This window comes from Balaenoptera borealis (assembly GCF_965194805.1).
Source record: "Balaenoptera borealis genome assembly, chromosome: 3".
NCBI classification, from domain to species: Eukaryota; Metazoa; Chordata; class Mammalia; order Artiodactyla; family Balaenopteridae; genus Balaenoptera; species Balaenoptera borealis.
Window position 1 is genome coordinate 12,465,354 of NC_138866.1, and position 17,197 is coordinate 12,482,550.

Here is a 17,197-nt window from a genome sequence, read left to right on the forward strand (position 1 = left end):
CCAGATAAACTAAAGCTGAAGGAGTTCATTACAACTATACCTGCTCTGCAAAAAAAATGCTGAAGAGAGTCCTGCAAGACAAAACTAAAGGATGCTAGATAGCAACATGAAGTCACATGAAAATAAAAAGTTTTGCAATAATATAAAAACATGGACAAATACAGTAACTTGTATTAATGTTATTTTGGTGCATAAGTTCACTTTTAATTCTTGTATAGGATTTACATGAGAAAAATATTTTTAAAACTATAAATATGTTAACAAGTATATAATATAAAAGCATGTAATTTATGACATCAATAACAAAGTGTGGGGGTGGAGCTGCATAGGAGGTGATTTTGTATACAGTTGAAGTTAAGTTGTTATCAGATTAAAAATAGAATGTAATATTTTATGTAATTGCACTGGTAACTACAAAGAAAAATATATATGTGGAATATATACACAAGAACACAAGAAGGAAATCAAAGCATGTCACTACAAAAAAAAAAAAACAAAAACACAAAGGAAAACAGTAAGAGAGGAAAGGAGGGACAAAAAGCTACAAGACATATGAAACAATAAATAAAATGGTAATAGTAAATCCTTCCCTGTCAGTAATTATTTTACATTTAAATAGACTAAATATCCCAATCAAAAGACATAAATTAGCTGAATGGATTTTTAAAAAAAAACAGGATGCAATTATATTCTGTCTACAAGAGACTCACTTTAGATCTGAGGACATGGGCTGAAAACGAAAAGATTGAAAAAATATTTCATGCAAATGGTATCCAAAAGATCAGGGATGGCTATACTATTTTATAATCATACAAAATAGACTTTAAGTCAGAAATCATTACAAGAAACAAAGACATTATATAAGAATAAAAGGTCAATTCACCAAGAAGATATAACCATTATAAATATTTATGCATGAAACATCAGAGCAAACTTTGAAATATAAATATGAAGCAAACTTTGAAAGAATGAAGGGAGAAATCGATAGCAACATAATCATAAGAGACTTCATACTCCACTTTCAATAATGGATAGAACAACCAGACAGAAGATAAATAAGGAAACAGAAGACTTGAACAACACTGTAGACCAATTGCACCTAACCGATGTGATCAGAATACTGCACCCAGCACCTGCAGAATAAATTCTTCTCAAATACACACAGAACATTCTCTAGGATAGATCATATGTGAGGCTACAAAACAAGTCTCAACACATTTAAAAAGATTGAAATTATACAAAGTATATTTTCCAATCACAGTGGAATGAAACTAGAAGTCAATAGAAGGAAAACTGGAAAATCCACAAGTATGTGGAAATTAACACATTCTTAAACAACCAGTGAGTCAAAGAGGTAGTCATAAGGGAAATCAGAAAATACCTTGAGAAAGTTAAAATGAAAACAAGACATATTGCAGCACTATTTACAATAGCTGAGACGTGGAAGCAACCTAAATTTCCATCAACAGGTAAATGAATGAATAAAGAAGATGTGGTGTATATATACACAATAGAATACTACTCAGCCATAAAAAATAATGAAATAATGTCATTTGCAGTAACATGGATGAACCTAGAGATTATCATACTAGATGAAGTAAGCCAGACAGAGAAAGATAAATATCATATAATATCGCTTACATGTGGAATCTGAAAAAAAAAAAAAAAGGATACAAGTGAACTTATTTCAAAAACAGAAAGAGACTCACAGACATAGAAAACAAACTTATGGTTACCAAAGGGGAAAAGGGGGTGAGGAGAGGGATAAATTAAGAGGTTGGGATTAACACATATACACTACTATATATAAAACAGATAAACAGGACTTACAGTCTAGCACATGGAACTATACCCAGTGTTTTGTAATAACCTATAAGGAAAGAGAATCTGAAGAATATATATATGTATAACTGAATCGCTGTGCTGTACACCTGAAACTAACATGATATTGTAAATCAACTATACTTCAATGAAAAATAAAAAATAACCTGTGAAAAAAAAACTTACAGGATGCAGCAATAACAGTACTAACAGAGAAGTTTATAGCTATAAACACATATTAAAAAGAAAAATCTCAAATTAACAACCTAATTTTATGACTTAAGGAACTAGAAAAAGAAGACCCACCAAACCAAAGCTAGCAGATGGAAGGAAATAATAAAGACTAGAGAAGAGATAAATGTAATCAAGAATAGAAAAATAGGAAAAAAAGCAATGAAATTGAGCTGCTTTATTGACGGGCCTTAGCTAGATTAACTAAGAAAAAGAAGACAACTAAAATTGAAAGAGGGGACATTACAATTGATGCCACAGAAATAAGGAGGATATGAGAATATTATGAACAGTTGTATGCTAACAAGCTGGATAACCTAGAAGAAATGGGTAAATTCCTAGAAACATACAACCTCCTAATTCTTAAGTTGTGAAGGCATAGGAAATCTGAACAGACCAATAACTAGTTAGGAGATTGAATCAGTAATCAAACCTCCCAACAAAGAAAAGCCCAAGACGGGATGGCTTCATTGGTGAGTTGTTCCAAATATTATATTTAAAGAAGAATTAACACCATTCCTCCTCAAACTCATACCAAAAAAAATGAAGAGGAAGGAACACTTCCAAGGTCATTCTGTGATGCCACCATTATCCTGATACCAAAGCCAGACAAGGATACTACAAGAAAGGAAAACTAGAGACCAAATCCCTAGAAAACACTGATGCAAAAATTCTCAACCAAATACTAGGAAACTGAATTCAACAGCACATTAAAAGGATTATACATACCATGACCATGTGGGATTTGTTCCTAGAACACAGAGATGGTTCAACATATGAAACTGATCAATGTAATAATACACCACATTAACAGAATGAAAGAAAAAAAAATCACAGCATCATCTCAATTGATACAAAAGAGCATTTGACAAAATTCAGCATACTTTCAAGATAAAAACACTTAACAGGCTAGAAATAGAAGAAAACTACCTAAACATAATGAAAACCATATATGAGAAACCCACAGTGAGCATTATGCTTGATGGTGAAAGACTTAAAGCTTTTCCTCTAAGATCAGAAACAAGGCAAGGAAGCCCACTCTCACCACTTCTATTCAATATAGTACTGGAAGTTCTAACCAGAGCTATTAGACAAGAAAAAGAAATTTAAAAGTATCTGCATATAAAAGGAAGAAGTAAAATTATCTCTATGCACAGATGATATGATCTTGTATGTAGAAAACTCTGAAGATTCTACAAAACAAACAAAACAAAAACAAAAAAACCTGATTAGAACTAATAAAGGAATTCAGCACAGAAGTGTCATTTTAATATGGATAAACACTCTCCTCCATATCCAAATACATCCAGTATGTATCAAATCAGTTGATAGGAGGAGGCCCAGTTGGGAGATGATGGAATAACTTTGTTCTTTGGTACATTCACAATGCATACTGTTTAAAACTGAAGACTGCCACGTACACTTTTGCACAAACTCTAGGAAGGAAATAGACGGTTGACCAAGTAGGTAAGGAGTCTGTCTGTACATCTGTGTTTGTGTGTGTGTGTGTGTGTGTGTGTGTGTGTGTGTGTGTGTGTGATGGATGTGGGAGCATGGTCATGGTTCATGACTTTTCTTATGTAGGAAGATTAGGTAACTGATGACTGTTACATGGCAGCTCTTTAGTGAGGTATTATCTTTTTATTCCCTTAGGTATGGCTTTCAATTGATGGCGGCAACACCTTTGAATTTATAGCTGACTTTGATGATGATATCATAAAGAATACTTATCATAGTTTTTATACTTCAGATATTACTTTTGTTTCCCGAAGTGGAAAGGTTTACTTGACAAAGGCAGGTGAGGAATTCACTTTTATTGGTATAAGCACTACCTGTGAGCCAGGGATTAGAAGATTTATTTTAAAATCTGCCATATTAATGAACTAATCCTAAGGTCACAGACCTATTAGGGGTGATGGATTTAAAAAAAATTTTTACTGTAATAAAAATAAACATAACAAAATTTACCATCTTAACCATTTTTAAGTGTATAGTTCAGTGGTATTAAATACATGCAAATATTCTGCAAGCATCTCCAACATCCATCTCCATAACTCTTTTCATCTTGAAACTCTATACCCTTTAAAAAATAAATCCCCACTCCTCTCTTCCCCACAGCCTCTCACAGCTACCATTCTACTTTCTGTCTCTATGATTTTGACTACTTTGGTACCTCATATAAGTGGAATCATACAGTGTTTGTCCTTTTGTGACTAGATTATTTCACTTAGCATAATGTCCTCAAGGGTCATCCATGTAATAACGTATGTCAGAGTTTTCTTCATCATTAAGGCTGAATAATATTCAGTTGTATAGTATATATGACATTTTGCTTGTCCATTCATACATCAGTGGACAATTGGGTTGCTTCCATGTTTTAGCTATTGTGAATAGTGTTGCTATGAACATGGCTATACAGATATATCTTTGAGACCTGCTTTTATTTCTTTTGGGTATATACTCAGAAGTGGGATCACTGGATCATATGATAATTCTATTTTTAATTTTTTGAGGAACTGCAATACTGTTTTACACAGCACTGTACCATTTTACATTCTGACCCCCAGTGAAAAAGAGTTCCAGTTTCTCCACATCATTGCCAACCCTTGTTATTTTCTGGTCTTTTGATAGTAATCATCCTAATGGATGTGAAGTGGTTTTTCATTATAGTTTTGATTGTATTTCCCTAATTATTAGTGATGTTGAGCATCTTTTTATGTCCTTATTGGCCATTTTTATATCTTCTTTGGAGAAATGTCTTTTCAAGTCCTTTACCTGTTTGTTAATCAGATTGCTTGTTTTTATTGTTGAGTTTTAGGAGTTTTCTATTTATTCTGCATGTTAATCCCTTGTCAGATATATGATTTGCAAATATTTTCTCCCATTCTGTGGATTACCCTTAACTAACTCGGTTATTTCTTAAGTAGTTTTTTGATGCTATTGTAAATGGAATTGTTTTCCTAATTTTGTCTTCTAATTATTCATGTTAGTGTACAGAAATGCAACTGATTTTTGAGTGATGATTTTATATCCTGCTACGTTGCTGAATTCCATTATTAGTTCTAATAGGTCTTTTTTTAATTTTTTTTTTGGTAGAAGCTTTAGGGATTTCTACATATAAGATCACATCATCTGTGAACAGAGATGATTTTACTACTTCCTTTTCAATTCTGATGCTTTTTAACTTCTTTCTCTTGCTTAATGGCTCTGGCTAGAACTTCTAGTACTATATTGAATAGAAGTGGTGAGAGTGGGCTTCCTTGCCTTGTTCCTGATCTTAGAGGAAAAGCTTTAAGTCTTTCACCCTTGAGTATAATGTTCACGGTGGGTTTCTCATATATGGTTTTCATTATGTTTAGGTAGTTTTCTTCTTTTTTTTATAATTTTTATTGGAGTATAGTTGCTTTACAATATTGTGTTAGTTTACTCTGTACAGCAAAGTGAATCAGCTATACATATACATATACCCCCTTTTTTTTTGGATTTCCTTCTCATTTAGGTCACCATAGAGCACTGAGTAGAGTTCCCTGTGCTATACAGTAGGTTCTCATTAGTTATCTATTTTATACATAGTATCAATAGTGTATATATGTCAATCCCAATCTCCCAATTCATCCCACTCACCCCCCCACAGTTTTTTTCTATTTCTAGTCTGTTGAGTGTTTTATCATGAAAGTATGTTGAATTTTGTCAAATGCTCTTTTGTATCAGTTAAGATGATGTTGTGGGTTCTTTTCTTTCATTCTGTTAATGTGGTATATTACATTGATCAGTTTTCATATGTTGTTTGCATTCAATGTTCCTTGCATTCCAGGAATAAACCCTACTTAGTCATGGTGAATAATCCTTTTAATGTGCTGCTGAATTCTGTGTGCTAGTATTTTGTTGAGGATTTTTGCATCATTACTCATCAAAGATATTGGTCTACAGTTTTCTTTTTTCTTTTTTGATAGTGTTTTTGTTTGGCTTTGGTATCAGGATAATACTGGCCTCATGAAATGAGTTGGGAAATGTTCCCTCCTTTTCAATTTTTTGGAAAAGTTTGAGAAGGATCAGTATTAGCTCTTCTTTAAATGTTTTGTTGAATTCACCAGTGAAGCCATCAGGTCCAGGGAGAGATTTTTTATTACTAATTCAATCTCCTTACTAGTTTTAGGTCTATTCAGATTTTCTATTTCTTCATGATTTACTTAGTCTTGTAGTTTTATTTTCCTAGGAATTTTTCCATTTTATTTAGCTTATCCAATTTGCTGGTGTACAGTTGTTTATAATACTCTCTTATAATCCTTTCTACTTCTGTAGAAGTAGCAGTACTGTTCTCACTTTCACTTCTGATTTTAGTAATTTGAGTCGTCTTTCTTTTTTTCTCAGTTCATCTAGGTAAAGGTTTATTGACCTTTTCAAAGAATCAACTTCTGATTTTATTGATTTTCTTTCTTGTTTTTCGACTCTCTATTCCATTTATCTCTGCTCTAATCTTTATTATTTCCTTTTTTCCTTGCTAGCTTTTGGTTTACTTTGTTCTTCTTTTTCTAGTTCCTTAAGTTTTAAAGTTAAATTGTTGATTTGAGAAATTTCTTGGTTTTTGTTTTAACAATTTTAATTGAGGTATAATTGACATATAACGTTATATTAGTTTTAGGTATACAACATAATGATTTTATATTTGTAGACATTGCAAAATGATTACCACAATAAGTCTAGTTAACATCCATCACCATACATAGTTACGAATTTTTTTTTCTTGTCATGAGAACTTTAAGATCTACTCTCTGAGCAACTTTCACATATGTAATACAGTATTATTAACTATAGTAACCATGCTGTACATTACAGGTATATGTAATTTTATTGTGCTTAGCTTTATTGCACTTTGCAGATATTGTTTTTTTTTTAACAAATTGAAGGTTTGTAGCAACCATCCATTTTCAGATGATGGTTAGCATTTTTCAGTGATAAAGTATTTTTAAATTAAGCTATATACATTGTTTTAGAGGCATAATACTATTCCACCCTTAATAGACTACAGTCTAGTGTAAACGTAACTTTTTTTTTAATAAATTTATTTATTATTTATTTATTTTTGGCTGTGTTGGGTCTTCGTTGCTGGGCATGGGCTTTTTCTCTAGTTGCGGTGAGCGGGGGCTACTCTCTGTTGTGGTGCACGGGCTTCTCATTGCGGTGGCTTCTCTTGTTGCGGAGCACAGGCTCTAGGCATGCGTGCTTCAGTAGTTGTGGCACGTGGGCTCAGTAGTTGTGGCTCGCGGGCTCTAGAGCACAGGCTCAGTAGTTGTGGTGCACAGGCTTAGTTGCTCCGCGGCATGTGGGATCTTCCCGGACCAGGGCTCGAACCCATGTCCCCTGCCTTAGCAGGCGGATTCTTAACCACTGCACCACGAAGGAAGCCCTAACCGTAACTTTTATATACACTGGGAAGCCAAAAAATTCATGTGACTTGCTTTATTGCAATATTTGCTTTATTGTGTTGGCCTAGAAACAAACTTGCAGTATCTCCTAGGTATTCCTGTACATCTCCATGGCTTATTTATTTTATAGTTGGAAGTTCATACTTTTTGGCTCCCTTCACTCATTTCTTCCTTATTTTTAATGTAAATATTTAGAGTAATAAATCTCCCCCTTAGCACCACTTTCACTTCATCCCATAAGTTTCAGTATGTTGTATTTTCATTTTCATTTGTCTGTAGGTATTTTACAATTTCCCTTGTGATTTCTTCTTTGGTAGGTTGCTAGTTTAAATGAGTGTTGTTTAGTTTCCAGAATTTTGTGAATTTTCCAGTTTTCTTTGTTATTAATTTTTAACTTCATCTCCTTGTGATCAGAGGAGATACTTTGTGTGATATTTATCTTTTTAAGTCTATTGAAACTTAATTTGTGGCATAACATATGGTCTGTCCTGGAAATTGTTCCATATGCCCTTGAGAAGTGTATGTACTGTTGTTGGGTGGAATGTTCTGTGTATGTCTATTATATCCAGTTGGTTTACTGCACTGTTTAAGTACTTGATGTCCTTACCTGTCTTCTGTCCGGTGTTCTGTCCATAATTGTGAGTGGGGTATTGAAGTCTCCAACTACTGTTGTTTCAGCTGTTGATGTCACAGAATTACATCATTATACATTGTGTGCCTCCAAACATAAATTAGTAATTCTTTTAAATGCATCAGTCTCCTAAATTATGTAGAAAACGAGATTTGGAGTTACAAACCCAAGTTAACAGTAAGTAATACTAGCTTTCATATTAATCATTTTTTTCTTTAAATGTATTAGTCTCTTAAATCATATAGAAAACACAAGTACAGTTACAAACCATTATTCACTTTGCTTCAGTGGTTTTTCTTTCTGTTCCTCAGACTCGCTAATTTTCATTGTCCTGTTTTCAAATTAACTGATTCTTTCTTCTACCTTTCAATCCCTCTAGCAAATTTTTAATTTCAATTATTGTGCTTTTTCATCTGTAGGATTTCTCTTTGGTTCTTTTAGTTTTTCTGTCTCTTTGTTGATATTTCCATTTTGTTCATATATTATTTTCTTGACTTTTTCCACATCTTCCTTTAGTTTTTTGAACATCTTTAAGATGGAACATTTCTGTTGATTTAATTTTTTCCTTTGAATGGGCTATATTTTCTGTTTCTTTGTATGCCTTGTGATTTTTTTGTTGAATACTGGACATTTGAATCTAATAATATAGTAGATATGGAAATCAGATTCTCCCCCTTCCCCAGGGTTTGCTTTTTTGTTGTTAATGTTTTTGTTTTTTTATTGTTGTGGGCTGTCTCTGTGCCAAGGATTAGCCTGAGATGTAAACGCGAGATCTTCTTAGGTCTTTCCTGAGGCTGTACCTTTCCCCAAGTGTATGTGGTCAGTTTCTAAATTTTCCTTGTGTATGCAGTTGCTTTTGAATGTCCTAGTCTTTCTCCCCAGCTTTACTGAGATATAATTGACATAATATTGTGTAAGTTTAAGATGTACAGTATAATGATTTGATATATGTATATATTGCAAAACGATTATCACAATAAGGTTAGTTAACACATCAGTCATCTTACATAGTTATAATTTTTTGTGTGATGAGAACTTTTTAGACTTACCCTCCTAGCAACTTTCAAATATATGTATAGTATTGTTAACTATGTCACTGTACTGTATGTTGTATCCTCAGAACTTATTCATCTTATAATTGGAAATTTGTCCCCTTCAACCACCTTTACCAATTACCCCCTCCCCATTCCCCTGCCACCACACCCCTGGCAACCACCATTCTGCTCTCAATTTCTATTAGTTTGACTTTTTTATAGATTCTACATATAAGTGAGGTCATACAGTATTTGTCTTTCTCTGACTTATTTCACTTAGCATAATGCCCTCTGTTTCATCCATTGTTGCAAATGGCAGGGTTTCCTTCTTTTTAATGGCCAAATAATATTCTATTGTGTATATATACCACATTTTCTTTATCCATTCATCTGTTGGTGAACACTTAGGTTGTTTTTCTGTCTTGATTATTCTGAATAATGCTGCAATGAAAATGGGGATGCAGATATCTCTTTGAGATAGTGATTTCATTTCCTTTGGATATATACCCAAAAGTTGAATCACTGGATCATATGGTAGTTTTATTTTTAATTTTTGTGGAGTCTTCACACTGTTTTCCACAGTGGCTGCACCAATTTACATTCCCACCAACAGTGTTCTCTTTTCTCCACATCTTCACCAACACTTGTTACCTCTTGTCTTTTTGATAATACCTCAAATGTCCTAGTCTTTAATGTCTCATTCCCAAAAGGGAAAAAAGAGACAAATGAAGGGGTAGATAAGGGGGAAGGGCCCAGACCTTTAAATTCCCTGGAAGTCATTTCAGCCAGTGGGGAGTGGACTTGCAACACTGAAAGAGGTGCAACAAGAATGGCCACCCTCCTTTTTGTCTGCACCTCTGTGATAAGAAGCTGCAATCAGCAAACAGAGCACAGATCCCCAATATTTGGAGGACAAGGTCCTTTTTGCCCACACTGGCTCCTGCAAGCTGTGTGCAACTGCCCCAGGAACACATGCATAACTGCCTGCCCTGAGGCTGGGGGGGGGTGGGTAGCTTCTACTGTGCTAAGGGCTGAAATTAACCGCAATTTACTACCCAAGTCTTCCTCCGGAAGTTGCAAGCCTTCAATAGACTCCAGAGTTCCCAAACAATTACATCAGATAGATTCTTCCAGTGCAATTGTTGTCCAAGTGGGGAGAGAGATTCCTAGTGCATCCCACTCTACCATCTTCCCAGAATCCTCTGGCAGGGGGTGGGGTGGTGATGATGGATTTTTAGGATCCACAAAAATAGGATCCTATGAACAACCCTAAAGCAGGGGGACTCTGAAACATCATGCTTTATTCTCATTTACAATTTCAGTGATTTTTTTTTTACTCTCCCCAAAGACAAATAATAATAGCTCCCACTCAGTGAGCTACTATAGTTGTACTCAGCATGTTACAAATATCATCTCATTTAATATTCACAACAACCAAGTTGGAATAGGTAATGTTAAATTACTTTTACAGTTTAAATTGATACGATTAAACTCACACAGCTTGGGCTTCCCTGGTGGTGCAGTGGTTAAGAATCTGCTTGCCAATGCAGGGGACATGGGTTCGAGCCCTGGTCCGGGAAGATCCCACATGTCACGGAGCAACTAAGCTTGTGTGCCACAACTACTGAGCCTGTGCTCTAGAGCCCACGAGCCACAACTACTGAAGCCCATGTGCCTAGAGCCCATGCTCTGCAACGGGAAACCACCGCAGTGAGAAGCCCGCACACTGCAATGAAGAGTAGCCCCCGCTCACCGCAACTAGAGAAAGCCCATGTGCAGCAATGAAGACCCAATGCAGCCATAAATAAATAAATAAATAAATTTATAAAAATAAAAAAAATAAAGTCACACAGCTTGTAAGAGGTGGAGTTGGGTAAATGATATATGGCTCTCCATTTACTTGGTTTGGTAATTTTGTGATGTCATTGATCAAGCCTACATAGCTCCTCTCAGTTTGCACAGTTGAAAGGAAAAATTCATACTGATTGACCTTATTGACAGATGCCTCCCCCCTTCCAACACAGTTAAATTTTGTCAACCTGTCTTGGAGCCTAGAATGATAAAGGGACATGGCTTTCAATTTATTTCTTTATCTCTGTGATCTGCCTTTTCATGTTGTCATTCAGTTATTGAGGCTTTGAGATCTTGTCTTGTTGAATCTATTAATTCATTAAAGTCTTTTGATGCAAAATACAGAGGAAATTTTACCTTATCTTGGGATATGTTTTGTATGACTGGATTCTTTATATCTCTTATATGCTATCAGTGCCTTCCTATTCTGCCTTTTCCTGTCCCCTTCCCTCCCCTATTCTACCTTCTTCTTTACCCCTTTCCTCCTTCACATCTTCTCCTCCTTCTATTCCTCCTCCTCCTCTTTTTCTCTGGTTCATCACTAAAGTGTGCAGCACTGGTAGATCTTCAATTTGCTCTGATGCAATGTGGGTAAATTATTCTTGAGACTGTTTGCTTCACCTCATCTAGGTAGCACTTGATTCATTCTCTCAACTCAGTAAAGGACCTTGGAAGGTGGTGAACCTGACTTCACTTAAGAGGGCTGGTTTTTCCCTTTACTTCTCCTTTGGAAACCATCTCATCCACTGTCAACCTCTGTCTCCTTAGGAGGATATTACTGAGAGTCCTCAGGATTTTGTTGATTTACCTTCCTTCTCTCTATATTGCTTTAAAGGGTTAGACATAGAGTAGTGTGACCTGTTACATCAGAATTTTCTCTTCCTTTCCTTAGCTCATACTTTTCTACATTTTGGCATAATATGGTTCTTTTTTTTTTTTTTCTTGATTCCTGCTGGTGGTTTTGTTTACTCCAATTTATTTATTTGTTAAAATATACACAACACAGACTTTAACATTTTAATTTCTTTTAAGGGTATGGCTCAGTAGCATTAGGTATATTCACATTGTTGTGCAACCATCATCACCATCCATCTCCCTCCAGAATGTTTCCATCTTTCTAAACTTAAACTCCATAGCCATTAAACAATAACTCGCCATTTCTCTTCCCTCCAGCCCCAGGCAACTACTTTCTGTCTCTCTGAATCTGACCACTCTAGATACCCCATATAAGTAGAATCATACAGTATTTGTCCTTTTGTGACTGACTTATTGATTTAATGTAATGTCTTCAAGTTTCATCCATGTTGTAGCGTATATCAGTACTTCATTCCTTTTTATGGATGAATAATATTTTATTGTATGGATTTGGCACATTTTGTTTATCCATTCATCAGGATATTTGGGTTGATGGACATTTGATGTTTTTTACACTTTTTTGGCTATTATGAATAATACTATTATGAACATCTGTGTACAAGTTTTGTGTAGACATATGCTTTCAGTTCTTTTGGGTATATACTTAGGATTCTCATTGCTAGGTCATATGGTAACTCTATGTTTAACATTTTGAAGAACTGTCAAACTATGGCTGTACCATTTTACATTCCCACCAGCAATGTATGAGGATTATTTCTCTACATCCTCACCAACACTTATTATTATCTGTCTTTTTAAAATTTTAGTTACTGTAGTGGATGGGAAATTGTATCTCGTGGTTTTGATTTGCATTTCTCTAATGACTAATGATATTAAAAATCTGTCCATGTGTTTATTGGCCACTAATATATCTTCTTTGGAGAAATACTTATTCAAATCCTTTGCCCATTTAAAATTGAGTTAATTGTTTTTTTATTGATGAGTTATAAAAGTACTTTATATATTCTGAATGTAAGTCCCTTAAGAGATATATGATTTGCATGTATTTTCTCTCATTCTATGGGTTTTTTACGTTCCTGATGGTGTTTTTTGTGGCACAAACGTTTTAAATTTTCATCAAGTCCAATCTCTTTTTCCTTTTGTTGTTTGTGATTTTGCTGTCTTATCTAAGAAACCATTGCCTAATTCATGAACATGAAGCTTTACTCTTAATGTCTTCTTCAGAGAGGTTTATATTTTTCATACATTTTAGGGTTCATTTTTTCAGGTGTTCATGAGATAATAAAACTACCAATTGTAAAAACAAACAATGCTGAAATTCAATAACTTAATAGACAAGGAAGATCTACCTTCAATACTAGTCTCCTACTAGCCATCCATTTTACATTTGGTAGTGTATATATGTCAATGCTATTTTCTCACTTCATCCCAGCTTCCCCTTCCCCTAGTAGGAAGCTACTGCATAGCACAGGGAGATCAGCTCGATGCTTTGTGATGACCTAGAGGGGTGGGGTGGGGAGGGTGGGAGGGAGGCTTACAAGGGAGGGGATATGGGGATGTATGTATACATATAGCTGATTCACTTTGTTGTACAGCAGAAACTAACACAACATTGTAAAGCAATTATATTCCAATAAAGGTTTAAAAAAAAAAAAAGAAATACAGTCCCCCCAAAGGTAGATCTCCCAATGTTCAAGTACACTTTTATAGATCATTGGGTAAGTTTGGAGATTGGGGTAAACTTGGAGATACCTGATTAGGTATAACCAGAGTAGGAAATGTACTAATTGTCTCCAAGACAAGAATGAGTCTGGGGGTTTTTGTTTGTTTCTTTGTTTTTAACATTGCCAGCATTCTTGACTGTCCAAGCTTAAAACCAGGTTCTTCTGATCTTGTAAGTCTATGATATGATTCTAAACAACAAGCTTTCTAAAGGTTTCTGATATGACTTCATAAAGCATGGTTTCTAAGGCCTCGATCCTGTGTCCTTGATGCTCACCAGCAGGGACAGTTTTACCATCATAAAATCTCCTCAATGGTCCTTCCTTATTCAAGGATAAGGAGAGAGCACAAAATTCTGATTCTATTCCCTCAGATCTTCCCCACAATGTTTATTTATTCTCGTTTCTGCCAATAAAATTTTGTTCAATTTATGTTGGTATCAAGGTTAATCTTGTGGTTAATTTGTCTGAATCATTTGTTGAGACAGCAGGTGTGCAGTAGTAGCATTTAGAATTCTGACAATCAGGCATCCTGTGACTGTGAAATAAACAAAAATAACTATTGGTATCATTGGGAGGGGCTGGAAAGTAGAGCAAGCTATGGAACATTCCCAGTACTCTGGAAGGGTCCCACATGCCCTTTCTTGTCAGTATACCTCTAAGGGTAGCCATTATCCTGACTTCTAATACCATAGATTAGTTTTGTCTGGTTGCAAACTTCATATAAATAGAATTATGTGGTATATATTTTATGTCTGACTTTTTCCAGTCAATATTATGACTTTGAGATTCCTCCATATTGTCACAAGTATTAGTAATTTGCTCTTTTTCACTGCTGCGTGGTCCTCCATGGTCTGAATATACAACAATTTATTTATCCATTCCACTGCTGGTAGGTATTTGAGTTGCTTCCATTTGGAGCCTATTATGAATAAAGCAGTTATGAACATTCTTGTATAAGTCTTTTGCTAGACAGAGCTTTCATTTCTGTTGGGTATAAATGTCGGAATGGAATTACTACATCATAAAGTATATGTTTGTTTAGCTTTTTGTGAGAAAAAATATTAAGTGCTGCCAACATTTTTCCAACATGATTTTATCAATTTACTGTCCCACCAGCAATATGAAGGAATTCCAGTTGCTCCCTCTTCTGGTCAACACTTAGTATTGTCTTTTTAATAGTTAGCCATTATGGTGAGCATGCAATGGTATCTCACTGAAGATTTAGCTTCCATGAATAATAATGTTGAGCACATTTTCACATGTTCACTGGCCAATCTTTTTTTTAAAATTTTATTTATTTTTTGTCTGCATTGGGTCTTCGTTGCTACGTGTGGGCTTTCTCTAGTTGTGGCGAGTGGGGGCTACTCTTCGTTGCGGTGCTCGGGCTTCTCATTGCAGTGGCTTCTCTTGTTGCGGAGCATGGGCTCTAGGCGTGGGGGCTTCAGTAGTTGCAGCACGCAAGCTTCAGTAGTTGCACTGCTCGGGCTCTAGGGCATGCAGTCTTCAGTAGTTGTGGCACGTGGGCTCAGTAGTTGTGGCTCACGGGCTCTAGAGTACAGGCTCAGTAGTTGTGGCACACAGGCTTAGTTGCTCCGCGGCATGTGGGATCTTCCCAGACCAGGGATCGAACCCATGTCCCCTGCATTGGCAGGCGGATTCTTAACCACTGCGCCACCAGGGAAGTCCCTCACTGGCCAACCTTTGTATCTTTTTTTGTAAATTATCTCTCCAAGTCTTTTTAATCAAGTTTTATTGGATTGCCTTTTTTCTTATTGATTTCTATGAGTTTTTATAAATTTTTTTTTTTAAACTTTGGGTTTATTTATTTATTTATTTATTTATTTATTTATTTATGGCTGTGTCGGGTCTTCGTTTCTGTGCGAGGGCTTTCTCCAGTTGCGGCAAGCGGGGGCCACTCTTCATCGCGGTGCGCGGGCCTCTCACTATCGTGGCCTCTCGTTGCGGAGCACAGGCTCCAGACGCGCAAGCTCAGTAGTTGTGGCTCACGGGCCCAGTTGCTCCGCGGCATGTGGGATCTTCCCAGACCAGGGCTCGAACCCGTGTCCCCGGCATTGGCAGGCGGACTCTTAACCACTGCGCCACCAGGGAAGCCCCTATGAGTTTTTAATGTATTATGGATATGAGGCCTTTTTTAGAAATATAATTTGCAAACATCTTTTCCCAATTAGTGGCTTGTAATTTTTGTTCTTTTCATGGTGTCTTTGGATGAACAAAATTATTAATTTTTTAAAAAATAAATTTATTTATTTATTTTTGGCTGCATTGGGTCTCCGTGGCTACATGGGCTTTTCTCTAGTTGCATCAAGCAGGGGCTACTCTTCGTTGCGGTGCTCGGGCTTCTCATTGCAGTGGCTTCTCTTGTTGTGAAGCGTGGGCTCTAGGTGTGCGGGCTTCAGTAGTTGTGTCATGCGGGCTCAGTAGTTGTGGCTCCCGGGCTCTAGAGTGCAGGCTCAGTAGTTGCAGCACACGGGCCAAGCTGCTCCGCAGCATGTGGAATCTTCCCAGACCAGGGCTTAAACCCGCGTCCCCTGCACCAGCAGGCAGACTCCCAACCACCACGCCACCAGGGAAGTCCAAAATTATTAATTTTTAACAGATCAATTTCTCAGCCTTTTCTTTATAGTTAGTGCTTCTTGCTTCTTATATCCTGTTTAAGAAATCTTTGTCAAAAAAAAAAAAAAAAAAGAAAAGAAATCTTTGTCTATCCCAAACTTATGAAGATATTCTCCTGTTTTCTTCTAGGAGGTTAATTGTTTTAGATTGCTTATATAGGTCTGTTTAAAATTTCTAATTTTGTGTGTGGTGAGGTAAGGTTCCTTTTTCCCCATACAGCTGTCAGGTTCTCTACTCTGGCCTTGAGCTGGATATTCAAGGTCATAAGTTGGTTGTTTTGTTGTTGTTACTGTTGTTTTTTTTGGTAAGCTTTCTAATACATCCAATAAGTCATGCTAAAAACCATGATTGTTATTGTAATCAAGCACAGCCACCCCATTTGATCACCTAAAGTCTTGCCCTCCACAGACCTACTCCGTCCAATATAATTTGAGTAATTGTGTTGCCCTTGCTTGGTATGGATTGCCAGTTCACAATATCTGCCAGGCATAAGAAGTCATCTTTGCATTCCTTAAATGTATAAGCAACTCAGTCCCAGAATCCCACTTTGATACTGTTTCTAGGGACATGTCTGGTAAAAAAAAAAAAAATACCGTATCAGTAATAATCCTGGCAAGAACCTAATACCACTCAAGTGTTTCACCTGAAGAGCCTTTATAAGGGAATTATTTGCAGAATGGTGGACAGAGTTAAAGGAACCAATAATAATATTAAAATATCCAGAGACTAGCAATGGAGGAAAGCCATTACAGTCCCTTTAGTTAAAGGGGTAATGCAAATAAATAGATGATAGATAGATTGATAGATAGACAGATAGACAGACTTCTCTTTCCTTCCCTTGTTCTTATCTCCTGCTAGTGCCCTTCACTGGCCAAACCCATTCAGAAGCCAGCTGGAAAAAGAGTGGAAGTATTGAAATACATAGGGGTGAGCCTTTCAGTGCACCGAATAAGGAAGAGGAAGTCTGAG

General features: G+C 36.1%; 1 protein-coding gene across 2 annotated transcripts in view; it reads left to right on the plus strand.

Moving 5' to 3' along the window:
• Window positions 1-17,197, plus strand: part of CATSPERB (cation channel sperm associated auxiliary subunit beta) — a 151,031-nt gene that overhangs the window by 75,368 nt on the left and 58,466 nt on the right. For both annotated transcript variants that reach the window (XM_082384479.1, XM_082384480.1), the window contains one exon: window positions 3,706-3,850. In XM_082384479.1, the coding sequence (XP_082240605.1) occupies window positions 3,706-3,850 (145 nt within the window). The remainder of the gene's footprint in view (window positions 1-3,705; window positions 3,851-17,197) is intronic.